Source organism: Chlorocebus sabaeus, chromosome 24 (genome assembly GCF_047675955.1).
Source record: "Chlorocebus sabaeus isolate Y175 chromosome 24, mChlSab1.0.hap1, whole genome shotgun sequence".
In the NCBI taxonomy this organism is placed as follows: domain Eukaryota; kingdom Metazoa; phylum Chordata; class Mammalia; order Primates; family Cercopithecidae; genus Chlorocebus; species Chlorocebus sabaeus.
Window position 1 is genome coordinate 65463430 of NC_132927.1, and position 25358 is coordinate 65488787.

The 25358-nt window shown below is 43.2% G+C and overlaps 1 protein-coding gene across 6 annotated transcripts in view; it reads right to left on the reverse strand.

Moving 5' to 3' along the window:
• Positions 1-621: 621 nt before the first annotated feature.
• FOXN3 (forkhead box N3) overlaps positions 622-25358 on the reverse strand; it is a 458925-nt gene continuing 434188 nt past the window's right edge. For all 6 annotated transcript variants that reach the window (XM_073011249.1, XM_073011252.1, XM_073011248.1 and 3 more), the window contains 2 exons: positions 20805-20910; positions 622-3036 (listed from right to left, as the gene is read on the reverse strand). In XM_073011249.1, coding sequence (XP_072867350.1) covers positions 2475-3036; positions 20805-20910 — 668 coding nt within the window. In that variant the 3' untranslated portion in view covers positions 622-2474. The remainder of the gene's footprint in view (positions 3037-20804; positions 20911-25358) is intronic.

The following is a 25358-nucleotide window of genomic DNA, read 5'->3' on the forward strand; positions in this document are numbered from 1 at the left end:
TTTTCAGGTTCTCTCATCAGCAACCCACCGGAAGGTAAGTGTGAGGAATGCACCAGTTAGTTCCCACTGTCCGGGCTGATGGAGCTTCTGACACTACCTGGTCCTGGCAGATGGGCTTGGCTTTGGCCCACAGCAGTCCCTTGTTTAAAAGTTAAGGTCATCTCTGTTCCCTCCCTCTCCTCACGCATCGTATCCTGAGCCACAGTACTGGGTGTCTGTGTTTTAAAGTTTCCCTCCACTTGGATGGAAGATCATATTCTTCTAGAGATTTCTCTTTGGAACCCCCCCGCCCCCTCCAAAGAAAATTTCTTAGGCAAAGGTAACAGCAGGAGTTTCTGGGCTGCATGACACTGTCTGGTTTCTAAATTCAGCTCTCACGATCCAGGTGGTCTTAATTCCAGGTTGGTCAGTGTGCTGAAGGTAGCGATGGCCGGCCCCTGCGGTCCTACCGCGACATGGCGTTGTGGCGATAGGACGTCTGGGGCTGGCCTTTCCTACCTCGGCATCGCTTCCTCCTTCACGTGAACCCCATCTCGTCCCCTCACCCAATAAGGCCCATTAGCACGTTTCCCCTTCTTCTGGCTAATTTGCATAATTATTCACTGCCTTTTTCCTAGAACCAAATCATGGTAATGATTTTCTCAAGTAAGCGTCCCATAACTCTCTTGGTTCTATCATACACACTCACTACTAAGTTTGCCCTCAAATTATTGCGTCATGTTAAACATGTACAGACAGAGAGAAAGGACACACTTTCAACAGAGAATCAGAGGGGGTCGGGGCTGAAGTGCACACAAGGCAGTACAGAGTTCAACCATCCAAGCCCTACCAGAGCATGAAGATATTTTTATATTGCAGAGTAAGTTCCCCAACAGTCAGAATTTGTCCCTGAAGAAGGTTAAACCTTAAACACCTGCTTCAAAAAACCAAAACAAAATAACCCGAAAAAAACAAAAACAAAAACAAAAAACAAAAACAAAAAGGAAAGAAAGGAAGCAAAGAAAAAGAAAGAAAAAAGAAGAAAACCAAAAGAACCTCTAAGCCTAAGGGCTTAAAAATTAGAGGCATAGCCTTTTCTCTATTTTCTATATTTATATGAAAATAATTCATGCTTCATGCTAAATACATTATTTACCTTACAAGAACTTTGTTACTTTTGAATAAAAAAAGTTTGTTTTTGTGATTTTTTTTCTTTTTCTTTTTTTTCTTCAAAGGAATCCATGCATTGTGGATCAGAAATTACTGCTGGCTATACTGGCTGAACGTGGAAATCATTGATTTTTGCAAAGATAAATCCTGACATTAATTGCAAACTCCATTTTGAGGGCAGTATAGGAGTTATTTTATTTTTTGCCATGTTTTACTTTTTTTTTGTCCATCAGTGTGCCTTTAATCTTAAAAATACACCACAATACTAATGGCAGGTTCCGTAGCTTTCTAGTTTTTTTTTTTTCACTTGGATCAAATAGTTTTGATAGACAGAAAAAGATCTGTACCATTATTTCCTTTCCTTAACAGCTATTGTAATTTCCTGGACTTGGTTGCTTTTCACTTGGGCAGTTAAGAAGACACAGCTTGTTTTCCACATCAGTGTTCTCTGTGTGTGTGTGTGTGTGTGTGTTGTGGGTGTATGCGTGGTGTGTTGTGGTGTGTGTCTCTGTGTATGTGTGTGTGCACAGGGCCAACCTTCAGGCTTATGGCTTTTGGAACATTTTCTTAATTTAATAGAGAACAGAATTCAATGATTAGCAACATCACTAAAAATTTACCCCATTTCTTCTCCATGAGTCACTGACGCCCGATGTGCGTGAACAGTCCAACGTCCACCTCGTAAGACGTCATCGGGCTTCAGGGTTCAGAAGCATGGAGGACTGGTGGCCGGCCCTCTGTGCTTGCCGTGTGACAGTTCCAGTGGCTTTCCTGGCACCATCAGATGCCTGGTGCCACAGGCTTGGGTCTGCTCCTAGGGGGACAAGGGGTCCTCCTTCTCCTCAATTGCTTTATGTGCCTCAGTGAACCCAATGGGATGGACAACCTGACTTTTTAAACCTAAGGGTTGGGCCTGAACGATGATTACTTTGCCCACGTGCCTTCTAGGTGCCGAATGTGTGTTCCTGTGGTATTGACGTTGACATCCCTGCGGATTCAGCCACAGGTTTCTGACAAGCTGGAGGAAGCAATGGTAATTTTGGCTTTTTCGGTTTTGTCTTCAGATAATGAAAAGCTTTTGTAAAACAGCTGAGTGTCAATATGAGTTCTATGGCTTCAATCTCCTTTAAAAATAAAATTCTTAAGGGTCCAAAACAAAGAAGGGGGGCAAATTAAAACAAAATAAAAGGAAAAGAAAAGAAAGAAAACCAAACCAAAAACGAGAAAAAAGAAAAAAATCGCTGATATTGCCACAAATCATTCGAAATCTCCTGACATGCTGAAACCAAATGGCCGTAAGTTCAAAACAAATCAGTGACTTGTTTTTAATTTTTTGTGGTTTCCTTTTGCTCTTTCTGCCCCTTTGCCGTCCGATTGGTGATGTTATTCAAACAGGACCTGATCCCTGCTAAGTGCAGGAGTGACCCCGCTGCTTCTTTCATCTCCTCGTCGTCGCTCTCGGGGGGCTTTTCGGTGCGTCTCTTTTTGAGGGGCAGTGTGTCGCTGGGGACCTTCCTGGCCTTGGCGAAGTGCTGGCGCTTCTTGTGCTGGGATGCATACCCGCTGTCCCCCAGAGAATCCTTGGGCTCCTTCTGGCTGTGCTTCCTGTCATCCTCCTCTGTGTCGCTGGGGCTCTCGCGGCTCCGGAAGCTCCCCTCGCTGCCCTCGCTGCCCTCCTGGCTCCCCTTGGTGGCAAACTCATAGTGGTCGTCGGCCGAGGAGGAGGAGGACGAGGAGGAGATGGAGTCGCTGGTGGGCGAGGTGCTCCGGGCGTTGGAGGACTTGGCACTGCTGTAGTTGTGATCCTCCTTGGGGTCTCCGCTGACCACCGGGGAGCCACATGACGGCTCGCTCTCAGTCCGCATCCGGCAGCTGGTGATGCCATTCCTGCAGAGCGAGGACAGTGGGGAGGGACGGGAGACAAAAAGGGGACACAGTTAGACCTCCTCAGATGGGGGTGCCCAGCAGCCTGCTTGCCTTCAAACATCAGCCCCTCTGCGTTCAATGGAGCCACTCGCAAACTGTGGGGGCAACAGGTGGGTCTGCTTTGAAGGCAGGGTCCTAAATCCTGACACCTCAGTCTCCCCTGCTTATCTCCTATAATGGCAGCTTCACTCCATTTGTGTGGCTGAGACGTCAAAATAGCACTTCTGAAGTGACAGTGGCGGAGGCTCCATCTCTTACATTAAACCATAAAAATCAAGCTGTGCTTGGTTCGCGTCCCCGCCAACACCGCGGAGTCAGACACCGCCAGACGATGTTGGCTGGTACTTCAGAGAACAAAGTCTGCTCTCGTCTGAAGCTGCTACATTAGGAGGCTTTTGTCAGAAGACTAAACCAGTGTTCAGCAAAGACACCTGCCATGTGGTGACAGCTACTCACTCATGCATTCCCTCCCTCGTTCATGCAATCTACAAATATTCATTGAGCGACTAATAGAAATGCATGACCTTAGGGAGGGTTCTGGGGGAGAGACACGGGGACACGGGGTTGGATCGGATATAGACACTGTCACAGCGATGCTGCAGCCTAACAGAAAGGCAAGTCAGGGTCACGTCACAGACCAGAGAGCAGTAAGCTACGATTTCCCCAACTCAACACCTGCCAGGCGCGCTGCTAAGTCTGCGCAGAGGACCATGTTTAACTCTGTAAAGTGGATATTAGCATCCTTAGTTTACAGTGGCTCGAAGTGAAGCCTGGAGAAGCTCAGTGATTTACTTAAAGTCACACAGCTAATCACGTGCAGAGCAGGGACTGGAATCAAAGTCTGACTCTCAAACTTGAGGTCTTAGCTACATCACCAGACCGACCCTCCTTGGTGATTTCCCTATAACAAGGTCCCTGCTACCCATGCCTATCAGGCCTCTGTAGTGCTCATCACGCCTCTGATTATTTCTTTGTGTCTTTACATCTGAGCGATGTACTTAACATCCCTTGTCCTTCCTTATCGGGGAAGTGGGAATAGTAACTACACCTGCTCCCCATGGGTGTGGGGCTGAGGACACGCGTTAATGCCTGCAGGTGTCGGGACCAGGGCTTGGCCTGAGAGCAATGGCTGTGAAGCTTATTCCTGGTTAGGACCCACACTCCTTGCGTTTGGGAGGCAGCTGCCTGTCTGATAGTGCCTGGCACCTAGCCTTCAGAAGGATGACTACTTGCAGGAGAGGAGGGTCACTTGTAGCTGAAGGGGACAAAGGAATGACACCAGGGAATGTTTTGTGGAAGACAAGGCATCTGATCTAGGACACAAGGGCTGAAGAATTTGACGGGATGAGAACTGTTTTATTGCACCATGCTGGCCCGGTTTCCTGTAAGCTCATCTACCTTGTGATCCATTTCTAAGAGTTCTGGGGTACATGACCATACTTTTCCTGCCTAGATGAGCCCAACTGTAAGTACTCTTATCCTCCCTCCATAGAGGACACTCCCCACCATCATCATGAACTGTGTGGTGATGATGTCCATGAATGTGTCCCATCAGAGAGCTAGCTCCACGAGACAGGGTGTGGTTACTGCTAGGCCCCCAGTGGCTATCGCTGTGTCAGCACAGTGGACACAACAGATAAACTGAGGAAGTGCAGCAGCAGGTGGAATCACGTGGCCGACAGTATGAAGCTTGGGAAGTGACTGTGGGTCTCCACCACCATGACTCACTGGGAACACCCTGAGGATATGGCACCGGCAGAAGGGCTGTGGGGTCAGGATCACCAATGAGATAACGGTAGGGACAATTTCTACCCTGGCTTTTCTCCTGTCACCCTCATGGGCCTTGAGGCTCAGGGAGACTTCAGTTGCACCCCACATAGAAAGTGAAAGGGGAAGGGAAAGAGTCCCTAATGAAAAGGGTGCAGTAGGGAGTGAGGCGAAGGAGTTGCTCTCCTTTGGCCCCAGGGCCAGTGGTATTCTGCTAAATTTAGGCTGGGGGAGAGACTTCGTACTGTTGTGTCCACCAACAAAATGCATGAGGGTCATTATCAAAACTCAGTCTTTGCTAGATGTCCAAGAGCCTCATGATGAACCCCAACACTTACAATGTGTGCATTTGTTCATTGAAGTCCCAGTGAGACCCAGAAGGTTCCCAGCTTGTGTCCTGTGCTCCGTGATCCCAGACACACACCACCTCCCCCAAATCCTTACAGACAGAGCCTGGCTTGCACGCCACACACGCCTGTGTTCATATCCCAGTGCTGCTTATCGGTGACTCTGAGCAGGTTGTTTTACTTCTTGAAGCCTCAGCTTTCTCGTCTACCTTGCGGGGCTGCGCGAGGATTAAATGAACTGTCCTGAGCACAGAGCAAGGCTGCTTGTGGTGCCTGATCATGTTTACTTGCCATCCGATTCCTGCGACTTCCTGCTGCTATGACTTGTTCACTCTGAGCAGTCTTGTTTTCTCTTTCTATTCTGGATCAGGAGGCGTATGGGAACCCAGTACCAAGTCAGAGGCAACAGGCCCTTCAAGAGGAGTTCCTCCAGGGCTTGCCTGTGAACATGGCCCCTGAGCTTTGGGGTCTGGCCTCCTCCATATCTGTTTTCTGCAGACTTCCTATTTCTTGGCTGTGTCTTGGGTGCCTAAAGATGGCTGGGATAAGATTACCTTGAGGTGCTACCAAATGTGAGACTTGGTAAATGTAATTAATCATACAGCTAGCTACTAAGAGTTATTAAAGCGAACGAAAATGAAAGTCTCGTTGTATGGTCCTCTTGATCGTTGCCATTTCAGGGAACTACTGTAAAATACAAAAATAATTCACCTGCTGAACTAACATCAAACAGTTTCATAGTAAACCTAAGTATAATTGAAAGAGTAAAGTGGGCTATACTTAGCTTTTAATAAATGGATTCAGTTCTGAATGCTTCTTTTAAAAAATAACTTGGGGCTTACAACTCACGTCACTACCACAGTGAAGCAGAACGTGATCCCTCTCTGAACACAGACGGGGAGAATCACGAGAGTGAGAAAGAAAGCAAGTGCTCCACGGTGCTGATTCCTGGTGAATCTAGGTGAAGGGTCTGTGCTATTCATTGTGCTTTTCTTTCCCTTTTTTCCTAAGTTTGAATCTTTTTTAAATACAAAGTGTTGGGGGGAGGGGGAATACACTAGAACCAAAGCAATGACGTTAAAGGTGAGCTCCACACTATCACAAGAGGAATGGTTTCGAGCCTGGGAATGTCTCTCTCTTTCTTAAATAGGGAGATTAGCAGCATTGAAGAGGGGGATCCAAATGGAAACTTTCTTCTTAAAGAGATCCCATGGATTAAAGGGAGAATAGAAAAGAGAATGATTCCACGGCACCTGATCTGATGCTGTGTGGGGCAGAGTTTCTGGTACCACCTAGACTCACACTGCATGTCAACAGAGTCCAGGACCCAAGTCCCTCTTGGAACACTGGCCTACTTAATCCATTTCACAGAAAAACAGAAGCTCAGCGAGCCCCATGGTTGATGAGTGGGGTGGCTCAGACAATCTCAAAGATGGTTCAAGCAGGAATTCAAAATATCTCCCTGCCACTCCCGAAGAAGGAAGTTTACTGTGATAAAGACAGAAAACCAATTCATCCACTGACAATATTTCTGGATGAAAACAGGTACACAGACATGACTTCGGGGAGTGAGAATTAAAATATAAATGTCTCTCTTTCTCGTTTGATGAAATTAACCTTCCCTGAGATTGTAGCTTGGGATTATGTAATCCATAAATTACACACAAAACTCAGCAGGAAGTGACAAGCTCCTTCATTTATTAATAACTTGGTGCAACGTTATTCATGATGGAGAAAGCCTGCTGCACTGACTGGGTGTCAAATGCTTCCCGCCACGGGGATTGCCATTACAGGACAACAAATGCTTAAAAGAAACCAGCCATTCTCAACATGTTGGAAGGTGAATTTCTAACCACTTTCTTAAAAATCATTCATTAAAATGAACATGTGATACATCCGAAATGTCTGCGATTTTTCAGTTTTAGCTGAATTTCTGTGTAATGATGTAGCAATTAGCATACATTAGCATAACTCAGAGCCACCTGATTTTACTGGGCCTCTAAAAGTTTCACGCACGTGGCTCAACAAAACCACGTGCTATTCATCTCAAATAAAACCTGGTACTCATTCTCTTGTCAGATAGTTGGAAAATATCAAACATAAAAAGTGAGAAATCACATTAGTTCAAACCTAGAATGAGCAGGCTTTTAACTAAAAGTCAAGGTGTAGGTTTATGACATGGCCATTTGCCATTTCTTGTTTGTTTGTTTGTTTAACCAGTTAATTAGGGGTTCCACTACAGTATAACGAGCATGTAGCGTCTCCGCCTCTTACCTGCCGCACTAGGAGTCTCTCTGGAACTAATGGCTCTAACTCTAAAGGATATCACGTAGGGTAGTTGTCCTCCCCAGGGATTTACTTGAGGACTCTGATCTTTTGCCAAATGTGAAAAGCAGATGGAATTAATGGGATTGTAGAAGCAGGGGACTGGAGCAAGTTCAAAGCTTCTTTTGAAAACCAACTGCAAGTAGACATGGAAGAGAAGAGATGACCAGAGACTTCCACCTCCAGCCAAGTGGTAGAGACACATTTGGAAGGTTCTCTTCTGACTATAATACAAAATATCCTAGATCAAGTACAGTAACTTGTTTTAAAGGCATTGCTCAGTTCACTAGAAAATCAGGGATATTCAGAGAACCACACAAACATACACACAAATAAAACATTTAAAAATAATCTGCAACGTGAGCAATCAGGCAACTAGGCAACTAAGAAAGCCAAAGTTTCTCTACAGCAAACGTCTGCCCTCGCAGAAGAACAAGAACCCAAACTCACTCAGTGGGAGGCAGGAAGGGAGCAGCAGGAAGGTGGATGCTGGCTGCTCTCTGGTTACTGTGCACCCTCTAAGGGCGTTAAAGTGGCCTCAGGTATACTGGTTCCCCGGGCTTCCAACCAAGGTTTCAAAAGCAAATCCTTTCTGGAAGAACATACTTTAAACCCAAGCCACAAGGAATTTCCATGGATAAGATTTCAAGAACATGGGTTCATAATAAAGAAAATAAAAATAAAAACATTAAACACAATGGGAGCCACCATAAGCAAAGAGACAACAGAACAAAGAAATGATAGAATCTGAACAGCAAAGACTACAAATGTTGAAATAATTAGTTACAGAATGTAAAGTTAGTATGTTTAAAGAAATAAAGGAGGGAATTGAAAAATACTAGAAAGGAGGATCAGACTACATTACAAAGCACTAAACAGAACTTCTAGAGATAAAACATATAATCTTTGAAATTAAAAACATCAATGCAAAGTGTGGTGGCTCACACCTGTAATCTCAGCTACTCAAGATGCTGAGGAGGAAGAAGTGCTTGAGCCCAGGAGATCAAGCCTAGCTGGGGCAACATAGTGAGACCCTGCATCAAAAATAAATTAATTAATCTACATTGAAGGTGGTCCTAAAAAACTCAATGTGGCTGAAGAGAAAAATTAGTGAATTGTTATATGGACCTGAAGATACTACACAAAAGTCAGCAGAAAGAGACAGAGATAGAGAATACGGAAGAAAGGTTGGATGAGACGGAACACAGGAAGAAGAACCAATAGAAATCTAACTGGAGTTTCAGTGAAAAGAAAAAATGGGGAAGATTCAATACTTGAATAGAAAATGGCTAGAATTTTCTAGTTTTGATGACAGTACCAATCTTCAGATTCAGAAAGCCAACACATCCCATGCAGGATAAAGAAAATAAAGCCCATACGTAGACACATCACAGTCAAACTTTAGAGCTGACACAAAAAAGACAAAAAGATTTTAAAGTAGTACAAAGAAAACGTATCGCCTAAGTACTAATTAGGATAAAACAAGTGAAGCAGAAGAAAGTGGAACAATATTCTCAAGAGAGAAAATAACTGTCAATCTAGAATTTTGTATCCAGTAACACTATCTTCTAAGGGTAAGGGCAAAATACATCTTTTCAGGCAAAAATTCAGGGCTTTAACCTCAAATAAACCCTCACTGTAGGAATTTCTTAAGAATATATTTCAGGAAAGAGAAAAACAATCCAAAATGGAAGATCTGAGATGTAAGAAGAAATGATCAGTAAAGAAAATGTAGGCTGGGTGCGGTAGCTCACGTCTGTAATCCCAGCACTTTGGGAGGCCGAGGGAAGCGAACCACTTGAGCCCAGCAGTTCCAAGACCAGCCTGGCAACATGGCAAAACCCTATCTCTACTAAAAATGCAAAAAATTAACTGAACATGGTGGTGCATGCCTGTAGTCCCCACTACTTGGGAGGCTGGGGTGGTAGGATCATTTGAAACTGGGAGGCTGAGGCTGCAGTGAGCTGTGTTCGTGCCACTGCACTCCAGCCTGGGCAACAGGAGTGAGACCCTATCCCAAAAAAGAAAAGAAAATGTGGCCAAGTATTGACTGTACAATACAATAATAATAATGAAGTGGTTAAAGACACTACACACACACACACAAAACAAACAAACAAAAAAACCAAAAATACCCAGAACTGAAGTACTGGAGAAATGTAGCATATCAATTGGGAGGTGGACAGAACTGAATTTAAAGCATTCCCAGAGCCCCGTATTAATCAGAAGGTTAAAGATATTGATTAACGTTAAATATTTTAAAATATTCATGCTAAAAGTTCTAAGATCAACACTAAATGAAGAAAAACAGAATGGGTAACTTCCAAATCATTAGAAGGGGGAAAAAATGGAATGAGGAGTAGGAAAATCAATTTAAAATAATGCTAGAAAGAAAACAATCTGAAAAAATGAGGCAAACACAAATGTAAAACGAGATGATAGAACCAAACGCAAAAATGTCAATAAAAATGGGCTAAAAATCTTCAGCTAAAAGGTACAGATCATTAGCTCAAATTTAAAAAAGAAAAAAGAAGCCCTATGCTGTTTGCAAGAGACACTCCTACACAACAGGATAAAGAAAAACAGGTTAAAAGTAAAAGACTGGAACAAGTTATGCTATGCTGGTATAGCAATATTAAAATGAGATCAGATAGATTTCAAGGCAAAAATCATTACTCCAGATAAACAGTCATTCAACATTCTAAAGATTCAACCCATCAGGAAGATAAAACAATTCTAAATGTGCATAGTTCCAATAAAATACCTTCAAAATATATATGCCTAAAATTGAAAGAGGTACCAGAAGAAATAGTCAAATCTATATTGGAATGGCAGATTTTAATACATCCCTTTCAGTATACAATTGATCAAACTGACACACACACACACACACACACACAAGTTTTGTATGGAGATTTGACTTATTGGACATAAACATACAACATGTGCTAATAATGGAAAAGACATATTTTTTGATGCACACATGACATTTTTTATTTTTATCTACTTATTTATTTTTCATTTACAACTGAGAGAGATGGGGTCTTACTATGTTGACCAGACTGGTCTTGAACTCGTGACCTCAAGCAATCTCCCACCTCAGCTTCCCAAACTGCTGGGATTATAGTTGTCAGTCACCACGCCTGGCTGAAATATTTTTTAAAAATTGATATATACTAGACCATACAGCAAGTGTCAACAAATTTCAAAGAAGCAATATTGTATAGATAAATTCTCTGACCACAATGTATTGAAATTAACAGTCAATGTTGAGAGATAACTAAACACAAAAATAAAAAACAACCATCTTCTCTTTAGTTTGGAAATTCAAAGAACACATTTTAAAAATACCCATGGATCAAAGAAAAAATCAAAATGGCAATTAGAAAATACTTATACTTTAACAATAATTAAAATAAATAATACCAAAATCGATAGAATGCAAAAAGCAGTAGGGAGAGGAAAATTATAACCTTAAACTTGTATAGAAGAAGAAGAAAGGCTTGAAATAAAAGTACCCAATCTAGACAAAGAAAAACAGAATAAACCCAAAAAAGAAAGGAAATTTATAAATAGCAGAAATCAATGGAATAAAGAATAAATGCAAAGTAGAGCTAACTTAAAAAGTTGATTCTTTGAAAAAAAAATCTATGGCGAGATTAAGCAAAAGAGAAATGATACAAATGAAATAAGGAATAAAAAAGGGACATAGTTACAGAAGATGTTTTGAAATATGACAAGGTATATTATGAATAATTCTTTGCCAATATATTTGAAAACAGGTGACGTGGACAAACTCCTAGAGTTGCCAAAAGAAATTCAAAAGGAAATTTAAAAGCACAAGTCATCCTATTATCATTACGTAAATTAAATCAATAGTTAAAAATCATCCCACAAGGAAAACACCAGTGCCAGACTATTTTGCAAGCAAGTTCCAATGAACATTAAGCAACAGATATTTCCAGTCTTGAGTTTATCTGAAAGAGTGAATATGCCTCAACTCCTTTTCTGAGGCTAATGTAATCTTGACAATACACTAGATAAAGAGAGAACAAGAGAAACGTGGGTTATAAACAAAGACACAAAACTCATAAATAAAACATTAGCTTGGCAACTCTAGTAATGTGTAAAAAAAAGTATCATAAGCAAGTATATTCAGAAATGCAAGTTTTGTTCAAAATGACAAATTTATAGTGTAATTCACCACAGTAAAAAAAAAAAAAAATTTTAGTTATCTTAATGATGCAAACTTTTTTAAATCAAACTCAATAACCACTCATGATAAAATATAGCAAACTATGAATAGAATAATTTTCTTATGATAAAGCATATTTCCTAAGAAAGCTTTAACTAATATCCTATCAATTGTGAATCAGTAACATGGGTCCATTTAAAATATGAAATAACACAAAGATGCCTGTTATCATAACTTCTATTCAGAGGTCCTGGACTGTGCAATAGGACAGGAAAAAGAAAAGATACAATAATTAGGGGAAAAAAAACCCCCACCAGTATTGACAGAAGATATGATTTGTGCACAGAAGAATCTATAAATTGTTAGAATTACTAATGCCATTTATTTAGCAAGGTTGCTGGAAAAAAAAATCAATAATGTGAAATAAATTGCATTTCCATATATTAGCACCAAGTAGAAAATACACCATATTAATTTGTAAAATTTATAACAGCATGAAAAAGAATCTATTCTATGTAGAATAAATCTAACTAAACAGGCATAAGAACTTTAGGGAAAAAAATCATAAAGGTATAATGAAAGGCACTGAAGATTTAAATAAATGGAGAGCTGCACACGCTCATGGACTGAAAGATGCAAAAGGGAAGTTTTGTTGTTAAGAGTTAGGGTCTCACTATATTCAGGTTGGCCTCAAACTCCCAGCTTAAGCAATCTTCCCGCCTCAGCCTCCTGAGTAGCTGGGACTACAGGTACATGTCACTGCACCTGGCTTTCAATATAGGAGTATTAATCCACAACAAATTGATCTACAGATTCCATACAATTCTAGTCAGGAATCACAATAGGGTGTCTTTTGTTCTTCTTGTTTGCACACCCCCTTGCAGTTTATCAAGCTGATTATAAAATTTATATGCAACTGCAAAGAGCCAAGAATAGCAAAGACACTTTAAAAAGAACAAAGTGGGAGAACATGTGCTCCCAGACTTAAGAACTTACAAAGATATAATAATTCAGACACTGTGGTATTGCCATGGTACAGGAAAATATGAAATAACACCAAGAGCCCCCAAAATAAACCCACAAATATTAGGAAACCTGATATATATCAGAGCTAGCATTTCATATCAGTGGGAAAAAGAGGGGCTACTTAATAAGTGATGCTGGGATAACTGTTTATTATTTGAAAAATATTTAAATGTATCTCTATCTCACTCCGTAACTCCAGATGGATTACAGACTCAAATAATAAGACTTAAATGTGAAACAAAAAACTTTAAAACTTTTAGAAAAAAAACTATAGGAGACTAGATGACCACAGAGTAGGGAGATAAATCTTTAAGACACCAGATTTCATAAAAAGATTGATACATGTGATTAATAAGAATGGAAATTGAAAGAGAGTGAAAAGACCATCCACAAACTTAGAAAATCTGCAACATATGTACTCAATACAAGATTGATATGTAGACTATATCAAGAACTCCTAGGAAGAGAAGAAAAAAGGGAACCCAGTAGAAAAATGAGCAAAACGCTAAACAGGAAATCCATAAAATAATATATTCAAAGAGCCTGTTAAATATATGAAAAACTGTGCAACATCTTTAGTAACAAAGGAAACACAAATTAAAGTACAATGAGATACCATTACATACCTGCTAGATTGGTTGAAATGACAAAGCATGACAATTCTAAATGTGTATGAAGATGTGGAGGACTAGGGACTATCACACTCTGTTGGTGGCAATGTAATTGGAAACAAGCACTTTACAGAACAATGTAGCATTACCTTGTAAAGCTGAGCATGTACATACATATCCTATAAACCAACAATTTCACTGCTAGACATCTTAAATGAATTTGAGACACGTATAAGAATCTCCACAGCAGCACTGCTTGTAATAGCAAAGAACTATTAATGATCCAAATGTCTTTTTTAAAAAAATGATGGTATAGTCACATAATGGGATATTACATAGCATGAAAATGACTCAATTACAGTTATACGTCACAAAACAAAGAAATCTAATATGAATTTAAAAAAAAAAACAAAGTTAAAAAAGACACAGTATCATTCTAGTTATTTAAAAAACTCAGGGCTGGGCACTGTGGCTCACACCTGTAATCCTAGCACTTTGGGAGGCTGAGGTGTGTGGATTGTTTGAGTTCAGGAGTTCGAGACCAGCCTGGGCAACATGGCAAGATGTCATCTCTACAAAAAATAGAAAAATTAGCCAGGAGTGGTGGTGAGTGCCTGTAGTCCCAAATACTGGGAAGGCTGAGAAGTGGGAGGATGAGGTTGCAGCGAGCTGTGACTGTGCCACTGCACTCTGGTGTGGGTGACAAAGTGAGACCCTGTCTCAAATAAATAAAGAAATAAAGAAATAAAAATAAAAAGAGAGTAGCCTCCCCAAACCATAAAGATGAACACTACAAAGAATGATAAGAAATACTAAGGAGCATGCAGAGAATCATTTAATACAAGTTGCATAAAATACTTCTCACCAGGTATCAAATTCTACCTAGGAGAGAGAGGCCATTTAGGTCATTCGTTAAACTGATTTAACTTGTTAGTTTACAGTTCTTCCCTACCTTTTTCACAAAATCCAATCTAATTCTACCTGTGCCTCAGCTGTAAAATCAAGGTGAGGTTTAAGAACCCTTCTGTCAGCCCTAGAATTCTGCAATCTGGCAGATGCATGGCTAAAAAGGTGAAGGATGTCCAGAGGGCAGGTGGTTAGCCCTTCCTGGAAGCATCCAGGATCAACTCTAAGAGTTCTAACTCAGTGGTAATCTCCAGGGGGACCACAATTTTCTCCCAGGAGCTGCAAACTGCTCCCCTAAACCACTGAGATAAACATGATTTCCTTTTTGCAAGAGATCACACAACACAAATAGGAGTGATCCTAAAACTCTCCTCCATGAATTATTTTGCATTTAAACCAGTTCAGAATCATAGGGAGTTTGGAGGATTTCTAGACACAACATGAAAAAGAGCCACCAGGACTTTCAAAGGCATCAACAAATGTCATTGATATGAAATATGAGGAGCAGCTCTAGAATGCTGATCAAATTTCACAGTTTGCTGGTTGTTGTTTAAATTTCTGGACCAGAAGGGCCCAAAGCAAAAACTATGCTTGCTGAAACGCACCCAGGAGGGAATTCAGTGCATGCTTTGTGTGACTGGGATACTTTTCCTCCTTCCCCTTAAACCTAGCTCTTTAGTATTTTCTCCTCTCCTCCCACTAAAAAGCAAAATCTAATACTGGGTTTTCTAATCGCCTCCAAAGACCATGATTTCAAAGACAAAGGCCAACAAGTGCTTGGTCTTTAAATACAGAACAAAATACAACACTAGAAAAGATCAGCAGCCAATCTGCCCTCAAGTTACATAACTGGACTACAACCCTATCTTAATACCAAAGGTTGCCACCTTCCCACACTCCTGATACAAACATCTTCTCAAGAGAGGAGACAAGACAGCTGACCCGGAGCAGAACTTAGGCTGAAGGATGGGTTTTCCTGATGATTCTATTTTGACATGACCTTAAGAATTAACGTTTTCTACTACAGTCAGACCATTAATGCCTGACTTGCTTCATGTTCCATGGGAAGTGCAGTTTTCACTTGAGGTTGTTGGAGATCCAAATAAAATTAAGCGGCCTTAGATGGTGACTGGATGAAACTCTTGTATAATTTGGTAACAGGTAGGGTGGTCTAGACTTGTAGTCCAGATGATGGCTAGCACTCTTGAAAGCCAATGGCTTTGCCAACGAACGTACACTGTGCTGAAAGGTGGCATGGATTCAATCTAAGCCTTTTCCTAAGGTTTTGGGGTACCTGAGGTTCCAGTGCTCAGGAAGGAAACCTGGGAAGGTCTGTGGGAGACACGCTAGGTAAATCCATGAGGCTTTCCACGTTACTTACTTATCGAACACCTACATAATGCTGACTACATGCCAGGCACACAGCTGTGTGTGAATCCAAATAACCCATGAGGAGACATACGTTTCCTTTTGAGAAGCCCGTGGGCACTTCCCCGAGGTCACACGGCTGCAGGCGACGGACCCAGGAAATGTGGTTCCTGAGTTCATGTGCGTATTTTGTTGGCTCAGTTGCTACAGAACAGGCCTTCCCCCCATCAGCTTTCTCCCAATCCTCCAGTGAGCCCTGGATATTTCATTCTTTTCTGCCACCTGATGAGGCAATGTAGGGATCAAAAAGAGCCCTAAAGATTAAAAGCAAGGTGGCTGAGATCCAGGGGGGTTGCTGTGGCCCAACCCTGGGTGTGGGGCAGCCCACGATGCTGTGAATGTAAGAAACCTGGGACTCCTCCTTCCCAAGAAGGACAGCAACAGCTCTCCCAGGGCTATCATCATGGGTTCCATTCCATGCAACCTCTGCAAGGGATTTCCCTGGGAAAGCAGCCGAAAGCACAGGCATAAACCTTTAAGATGTGTGGGTAGTTATTCTGAGGGTGATGTGTCTTGAGGACTTGACGCCCAGGCAAATTTAAAAATAAGCAGGTTTCCAACGTCTAAGGATGGGCCAATCTTGGAGGTTATTGAGTAAAAAGTCAACACCGTAAAGTCAATTACACTATTGACAGATACTCTTACAAGGAGATTTCACATCATAATTATATGCAAAGGAACCTAGCAAATAGAAGCTGTGTAATGATCAGCTAATAAAAGTAACACTTCATCTATGTCAATAACAGTTTCAGAGTTAAGACAAACAAACATGGCCTTTGCCACTCAGTGGAGGGAAAAAAAAATCCCTGAAAGACAAATATTTTCACTTAAGGAGAAGTCGCTTAGACTCACAAGGAAAACCTGTCACACAAAAGAGAGTGGGAAATTGGTCTTTAGTGGGTGCTAATGACTCTCCCACCCTCGCTGGGCCCCAGCTGAACAGACTGGGGCAGCAACCCCTGTAAACATCTGAGCACACACAGAACACGTGGGCACTGCCACGTGGTCTGGGAGATAACATTCTGTATTGTTCTAGTCTCCACTGGACTGCTTTCCCTTTCAGCCTTGGCTGAGTTTGGGTTCCACTGACATGTGGCCAAATTAAAAAATGTTAAAATTATGATGAATGTGAAAATGCAAAACAAGATATTTTTTCCTCCAAGCATTTCTTAATGGGTTTTACACAGACACTGATTAGGCAAATGCCTCCATAGCTATGTTTGTGTTCCTTCTTTCCAAAAGCATCTCAGTGTCTACTACTTGCCCTACAAAAAGAGGGCAAAGATACTACAAGCAAGTACCCCTCATTTCTAGAGCTTGCTACCCCTCTTCCCCTAATTTCCCTTAAAACGGAGGGGGGCAAGTTCAGAATTGGCATTTGGACAATGAACTGCTAATGCACAACGGTTTTCTTTACTGGTTATCTCTCTCTCACTCTTTTTGTTTTGTTTTGTTTTTGTTTTTGTTTTTACAGAGTCTTGCTCTGTTGCCCAGCAGGCTGGAGTGCAATGACACAATTTTGGCTCACTGCAACCTTCATCTCCTGGGTTCAGGGGATACTCCCATCTCAGCCTCCTGAGTAGCTGGGACTACAGGCACACACCATCATGCCCAGCTAATTTTTGTATTTTCAGTAGAGATGATGTTTCACCATGATGGCCAGGCTGGTCTCGAACTCCTGACCTCAGGTGATCCGCCTGCCTCGGCCTCCCAAAGTGCTGGGATTACAGGTGTGAGCCATCGTGCCTGGCCTCTTTACTGGTTATCTCTATTTATGCAAATGGTAACTTGCCTAGTTTCTGCAAACTATGGTTGCACATTTTACCAAAATGATTTTGTTCAAAATTCCTATGATGCTCAGGAAAGTCACTCTTTAATTAGACTATACGTGCCTTTGTAGTGGCAGACATGAAGCAAGCTGTGCCATTACAAAGCTATTGCCACTCAGTCTCAAACCCACCCTTCTACTCTTGCTTCCCACACTGGGGCTGGACTTTACCACCGGGCTCCATGTGAGGCTCTGCCACCAGGGGGTGCCATAGAGAGACTGAGAAGGTGGTGGAGGAAGATGGAAGTGGCTCCTGCCTGTTTCGTGTTCTTGAGCCACCCAGCAATGCCTGTGCACCTCAGCAGCAGCATTCATTCTTGGAGTTGCCAAACCCAGTTTGCAGTTTTTCCAGCACCTGCAGAACTATGTTCCCTTAGAGGCACCAGCACCATCAGAGGCTGCTTCCTAGCCCCGGCCCCCCATGCAAAGGTGAGTTTCAGCTCTGCCCTTTGTTTCCAACCTCTTCCCTTTGTTCCCTCAGCCCTAGAGGTGGTAGCTGCCTCCTGCAGTTACTCTCTCCATGACACCCTGAGTTATCTCTTTACCCTTTCAGTTACCTAGTTAGTAACTTCCTACCTGGTTCACAGGTTTGCTTTCTTTCTAATCATTTTGATTTTTACATGGTCTCACTCTGTCACCCAGGCTGGAATGCAGTGGAGCAATCTCAGCTCACTGCAGTCTTGATCTCCCAGGCTCAAGGGATCCTCCCACCTCAGCATGCAGAGTAGCTAGGACCACAGGTGTGTGCCATCATGCCCAGGTCATTTTTTTTTTTTTTTTTAAATAATAGAGATAAGGTTTCACCATGTTGCCCAGGCTGGTCTCAAAATCCTGAGCTCAAGTGATCCACCCACCTAAGCCTCTCAGTATTGGGGTTACAGGCGTGAGTCAACGTGCCCAGCCTCGGTGAATTTTTGAACTTTTTGTAGAGCTGGGGTCTCTCTCTGTTGCTCAGGCTGGTCTCGAACTCCTGGCCTCAAGTGATCCTCCTGCCTCAGCCTCTCAAAGTGCTGAGATTATAGACATGAGCCAGCACACCCAGCCCTGGTTAACATTAAAGTCTCTCTGTTACTTGGTATGGTTTCTGTCTCCCTACTGAACCTGTCTGAGACCCAAGTCTGGCTCAGAGGCTGTTTTGTTTTCTTTTACTTTGGAAGGAGCCCAGCTGAGGCACTCACTGGACTGGATGAGTGGCAACTTTCAACAGAAACAAGACTGTTTTCTGCAGTGCTTTGTTATTCTCTAACCAGAAAGAAACCATCGGTAGTTGAAATAACACCTCAAGAGGGAACTAACCAGTAAAATGTGTCATAATAAATGCCACGAGAGTAAGAATTAAAATAAGGCGGCGGCTCCTGTTGAAGGTCAACCTGTTGTCTGCCAGGCTTTTCTGTGCCCTTCTATAAGGCATGGCTGGGCCCATAGTGAAAGCTACTCTTGAAGGCACTAAAAAAGATGGTCAAGAGGATAAACTGTAAGTCTATATTTAGAATCCGCTAATAAAAATATATTGTTGCTGCAAGCGAAAATAGTTCAGTCTCCAAGTCTTCTCAACCAAGAAGGTAAACTATGAGGCAACACAGGAAAGATTTTAAGAAAGAATGAAAAACAGAGTATGTCTTTTTCAAAAATGTGAGGCAAGAGCATTGGAATTCTGGCTTCATGGAAAGAGGCTTACCACTTAGGAACTCGAGAATTACTGACCTGAGAGTAGCCAGGACAGATACCGGAGAGGGACAAGAAAAACCTGTCCATGTATTTTTGGAAAATATCCCCTTGTCAGATTAGTAGAAATGATAAGTGGTTTTATAATTTGTTACTACTCTAATTACTAACAACTTCCCATCTTATCAGAAGCTATAGACCTTTGCTCTGAAGATTATGGGACTTGTCCTGACAACAGCAGGAAAAGTTAAAAGACAAGCTCGTGGAGAAGCTGCACACGGCAGGGGAGTTTGACCTTGCTTCTCCCTCAGGCCCAGCTGAACACACTTTCTGGGCTGGTTTCCTTTTGGACATAAAACACTATGAAAGCAAAATGGCCTTCAGGTGCAAACTTGATCTGTAAATGCAGAAGGAGAGGGATGGTGCCTTCAAGGGATGCAGCTCAGTGAGATAGGCTTTTTCTAAACAAGCCACCAGGACCTGGCATCTGCAACAGTGATGAGGGATCAGCCAACTTATTGAGACCTAGCCCTCATCCTCAAGACGCAAAGTACCCAGGACAGAAAGGGACACACAGAGAAACTGCTACCATACAGGGTCACTCACTGAAGGGCTACAACCAAAGCATGGGGCTAACTGGTTCATGGCAAAGAGAAGTTTCTCTGCTGCTGGCTCCCAGACCACATTAAAAAAAGCATCGGGAAGGGATCACCTTTGTGCCAGATCTTGAAGGACATGCTGCCTTGCATATGAGGGTGAGGGGAATCTACACGGAGAAAACTGATGAATCAGATGGGCCAATACTGGGCATATTTGGGGAACACATTTGGCTCAAGGAGAAGGAAGGTCTGTCAGGGTGGTGCAGGGGTAGTCACAGAAGGGGCTTCTGCAGACAGCTGGAGGGGCACGGTGTGAGGACACCGGTCTGGCAGTGGTGGATGGATGGACAGGAGTGGGCGTAGAAGCAGCTGGCGGACGGGAGAAGGCTCCGGCAGTGGTGCCTGTGAGGGCTGTGGGCCGGCGGCGGACCCTGATCCGGGGCTGGCAGTGGAGATGGAGAGCATGGAGGAGAGAAATGTCCCAAGGAAGGGTTCATGCGGCTTGGCAGCTGACCTCATTCTTGGAAGCAGGGGAATGATGCCACCTGCTATTTATAGACCACGTACCAAAGCTCGCCTCACATCTGATTTTGCATTTGATTTTCCCTGCAACCCCTGGTAGGAGGCAGTTTTCACAGATGAGGGAACCAAGCCCAGAGTCACAGGATAGGGAAGGGACAGGGCTGGTTCTCGCGCTAGGCCTGTTAGCCTTGAATCCAATTAATATCCTGCCTTCCATTTCCTTCTACCCACCTCTTACCCTGCCTTCCTAGAATAAAAAAAAATGAATTTAACTTGCCCCCATCTGCTCATCTGTAAAGAGACCGGGATCATCTGGTGGCCGAGAAAGAGAAGGTGGCATTCGGATTGGGAGTTCTTGGGGTTACTTTCACGTTTCTGAGCACCCAAACCAGGTTTACTGTCGCCACTAGTTCGAAGCAGCTCCTCTCTGTCTCCAGAAGCGACCCCGTGGACAGAAAGCTGCCCTTCCCACTCCCCGGGCTGGCTCTGCCGGGCACACTCTCCGCTTACCTCATGGCTGCCGTCACCCCAATGGGAGTGATTGGCAGCGGCCGCACGCCAGGAAACAGCCCTCGGCTCAGGACCCGCGCTCCGTTTTGGATCACTCCTGGAGGAACTGAAAAAGCAAAGGGAAGAAAGACACTGCACGTGAATTCAACTGTGAAGATTTCTGTTCTAAGTCAGAAATTCTGGATGGACCAATAAGAGAGAAAGAGACAGAGGGCAGAGAACATGTGTGGAGCAGAGAGAGAGAAACACACACACACACACACACGTGCGCGCGTATACATGCACACACACAGGCACACATACAGCCGCACAGACATGCACAGACACGCAGTCACGCGCACACACACGCACACAGACACATGTGCACACACCCGCACATACAGACATGCACACACACAGACATACGCACGCACACACACACGGGGAAAGAGAGACAGAAAAAGATACCCAGAGAGTAAGACAGAAAGATCATCTGGTAAGTAAAAATCAGACTAGCAGCTCACAACCAAAGGATTAATGTCTAGGTTAAAAAAAAAAAAAGAAAAGTGAGTTTTCAAAAGTAGGCTTTAAATATTATTTTCTCACATTTATTAAACATAACCTTTTTCCTTCAGTCAGACCCTAACAACAACTCAAAAACCCCATCCCTGTAGGACAGACACCAGGTGACCAAACAAAAGCACCTCCCCATGCTTTGCCATCAGCAGAAGCTGAGAACATCTTTCCATTTATCTTTAATCCAACAAGGGGGGGAAAATGACCCAAATTGTCTCATAAAAGCCGATTTTACAAGCTACTTGGCACCTCAGCACACACTACACAGTTCATCCCCCAGGGGATCCTCGTGGCCTGAGGAAAGGCCCCTTCCCGGGGTACCCTCTCAAGCAAATCTCCTGAGAAGTCGCTCCTCATCCCACCTTCTCCTAAACACACATATCCCTGGAGCAACCCTAAGCCCCTCTTTCACCAGCAGCCATCAGATCTTGTCCATTCTCCATACAAACTCCAAGATTTCCACACCAACCTGATTTTCTCTGAGGGTTACCTAAGAGGAGAAACGCAGGGAATCCCTGATGTAACCTTTTCTGACCTTCCAAACAGCAATTTCATCTGGTTCAAACTAATATTCTGCCATCTGCTGTATCTACCAAAAATTCTCCCTGCGTCTGAGGGGCAGAGGAGCATCACTAAGTGAGAACACGGGTGAGCTTTCATCTGAGTTCTCTGGTGTGACTCTGTGCAGGTCTCTGGATCTCTGTTTCCCTCTCTGAACACTGTTCTCCCAAGACCCTGTCTGCCATCATGGGTTCAAGACTCCCCAGAGCTCTGGCTGTGCCCATATAGTCCCCGGCACAGTGTCAGATAGTGGCAAGGTGGATAACTAGTGCTTTTTCAAACAAAGACCATCGAAAAGGCTCTAGAAAACTATGCATTCCAAAATGAAAACCACTCTGGACATGAGGTGCGTAAGCCAGTATTAAATGGGTAGGATGCAAGCTTTTCACAAAACACATTGCCATACAGACTTTTCACTTACATAATTTTTAGGTATCTAAGGACATGTTTTCAAACCTTGAATCAAACATCACATAGGATGAACGTTCACTATTGAATACGGGGTAATTTTATAGACTGTCAATTCTTTGGGTATTCTAAACCTCTTGCTAATAATTTTTGCCATCTATTTTCCCGGTTTGCGTAAGGCCTTTGTTACTAGGTCTTACAAAAGGTAGGATGGGTGAGAGAATGGAAACTCTCGCCTAAGTCAGTACTACTATTACAGTCCGGTGTTCCATAATCTCCCGTCACCCTAATTAATTGTGAGGGCAGGCAGACCCAGATCAGTAGCTCCTACCATTCCTGATTATCAGCCTGATTCCCGCTAACAGACCACCTTATCTGAGGCAGGAGACTTACCAAGTATCTTTAAATCATAGAACTGTTAGAATGTGGTATGCAGTGAATTATCATGTCTTACACAGTTGATGCATTCTCTATAAGGAAGAATGTCTAAAGTTTATATTACCTAATTTATCTTATCTGATTTCAAGACTTCCTATAAAGTTACAGGAACCAGGACACTGTCATACTGGCGTAAAGTCTAGACATACAGACCAATCGAACAGAACAGAATTTGGAAACAGAGTCACACACATGTGGTCAACTGATTTTTGACAAGGGTACCAGGACAATGCAAAGAGGGAAAAGCAAGTGTTAGAACAACCAGAGATCCGTTTGGGAAAAAAAATGAACCTTGGGCCTTACACCTCATACCACACATAAAAATTAGAAATGGATCATAAACCTAAATATAGGAACTAAAATTACAAAACATCCAGTAGAAAATATAGGAGGAAAAATAGCAGTAATTCTCAAGGACAGACATATGCAGAAGACAGCAGAACTCTTGTAGATAGATGCTTTGGATGAAATATTGTATGTGTTGCCTAAAATGATAGCTTTTTGTTTGCCCATTTTGGGGATTGTGGGAGAGGGTCTGCATAATTTTGGTGTACGGCAGTCTCCTAGAAATGGTCAGATAGCCACAGGTTCAGCTGAATTCTGATCGAATATATCTGTCACTAGGGATGTCAAGCAGAGCAGTGACTTAGTCTGATATAATGAACCATGCTGATAAATAACTTAAATATGTAAAATATCTAATACAGTTGTAATTCTTGTCAGTAAAAATTATTACAGTCCCATATACAGATACTAAAACTTTTACCAAGTACTTTCCTATGTATTAGATGATGGAGACATAAGGTAACTACAGGCAAGAGGGAGGGGGAGATCGAGAGAGAGAGAGAGAGAAAATTAAGGAGGCAATGAAAATATACTATGGTAAGTGCTAGGACAGGGGGCCTAGAGGCAGAAAGGATGGAGACACCTAGCCCAAACTAAGGTGTATTAGGGAAGGCTTCCTGTAGGAAGTACCATCTAAACTGGAGTTCAAAGGCAGAAAAATGGCACATACAAAGACCTGGAAGTGATTTTTTAAGGATGCACAATGTGCTCAAGGAACTAAAAGGTTGCTTGGTACAGCACACAATCCTAGCAGAAATGAGATGTGTTTGGACTTTATCCCATGGGTATTGGGAAAACCATTAAGGGGTTTTGAGCAGAGAAGTGCCCTGTGCCGCAGCAGCTGACAGCCAGGCTCTGGAAACCAACCTAGGTCTATATCCCATCTCTGTCAATTACTCATCATGTCTGCTGAGCAAGCTACTTAAACTCTGTAAGATGGGGGACAAAAATGACATTTACCCAGGGTCTCTGCAGACTTAAGTGAGTTAATGAAGGCACGAGTATTTGGAAAATGCATGTTAGTTATCAATATCGTCAAACACGATCAACATCCACAGAGGAATCCTGAGGCAGCTTGTGCTTTCCCCATTTCAGAGGAGCTGAAAACCCATCAAGAACAGAATGGGGCCGGGCGCGGTGGCTCAAGCCTGTAATCCCAGCACTTTGGGAGGCCGAGACGGGCGGATCACGAGGTCAGGAGATCGAGACCATCCTGGCGAACACGGTGAAACCCCGTCTCTACTAAAAATACAAAAAACTAGCCGGGCGAGGTGGCGGGCGCCTGTAGTCCCAGCTACTCCGGAGGCTGAGGCAGGAGAATGGCGTAAACCCGGGAGGCGGAGCTTGCAGTGAGCTGAGATCCGGCCACTGCACTCCAGCCTGGGCGACAGAGCCAGACTCCGTCTCAAAAAAAAAAAAAAAAAAAGAACAGAATGGGACAAAATCAGACCACGCCGGAAGAATGTAGCCATCTTCCTGGTGACAGAGTTGCTGGGACAGCAACAGGTGCTGTTATGGCACTTCTGTTCCCCTTGTGCGTGTCATATCAGAGCCACCCTTGCAGCAACAACACCCAAAACACATCAAGTTGGACAAAGACAAGGGAAGCCCTGGAATGGGAACAGAGCAAATCCAAGTTACGGAGCGCAAGTTCTTATTAACCCTGGCATGGTCGTCAAGGCATCTGCCAATCAAGGAAGAAAAGCACCCCTGGGGACAGTGTGGCATGACAGAGTCCTCTGCCCAAATGCTCAGAACCTGTAAGCACCAGGGGTACGGCCAGCAGAGAGGAAAACTAGGAAAGGAAGCCAGTCGTCACCAAGTTCCTACTGGAGACCATGTTCTTTGGGATGTTCCTTGTCTCATGGAACCCTCAGGGATGAGGTATGCTGCAGTGGTTAAGAGTGTAAGCTCTGAGCCCCACAGCCTCAGTTCGGCCTTGGCCTAGTGCCTTCACCTTCCTGGGCCTCCATTTCCTCACTGGTGAAGCAGACTTAAACACACCTTGTAGGATTGCTCTGAGAATGAAATAAGATAAGCTACGTCAACTGCTTAGCTCAGGGGCTGGCTCGTTATGTAAGCTCATCATCGTCATCATCACCGTCATCCTTCTGCCATCCTGTATCACCTCTCTGGCATCCTCTTACTGATGATCTACAAGGATAGGGCTGAATGGGGTCAGAATATGGGGAAATACTTTCAGCCCATTATGCTTTTTGTAGTTACTCCTAACTCGGCATTTACCTA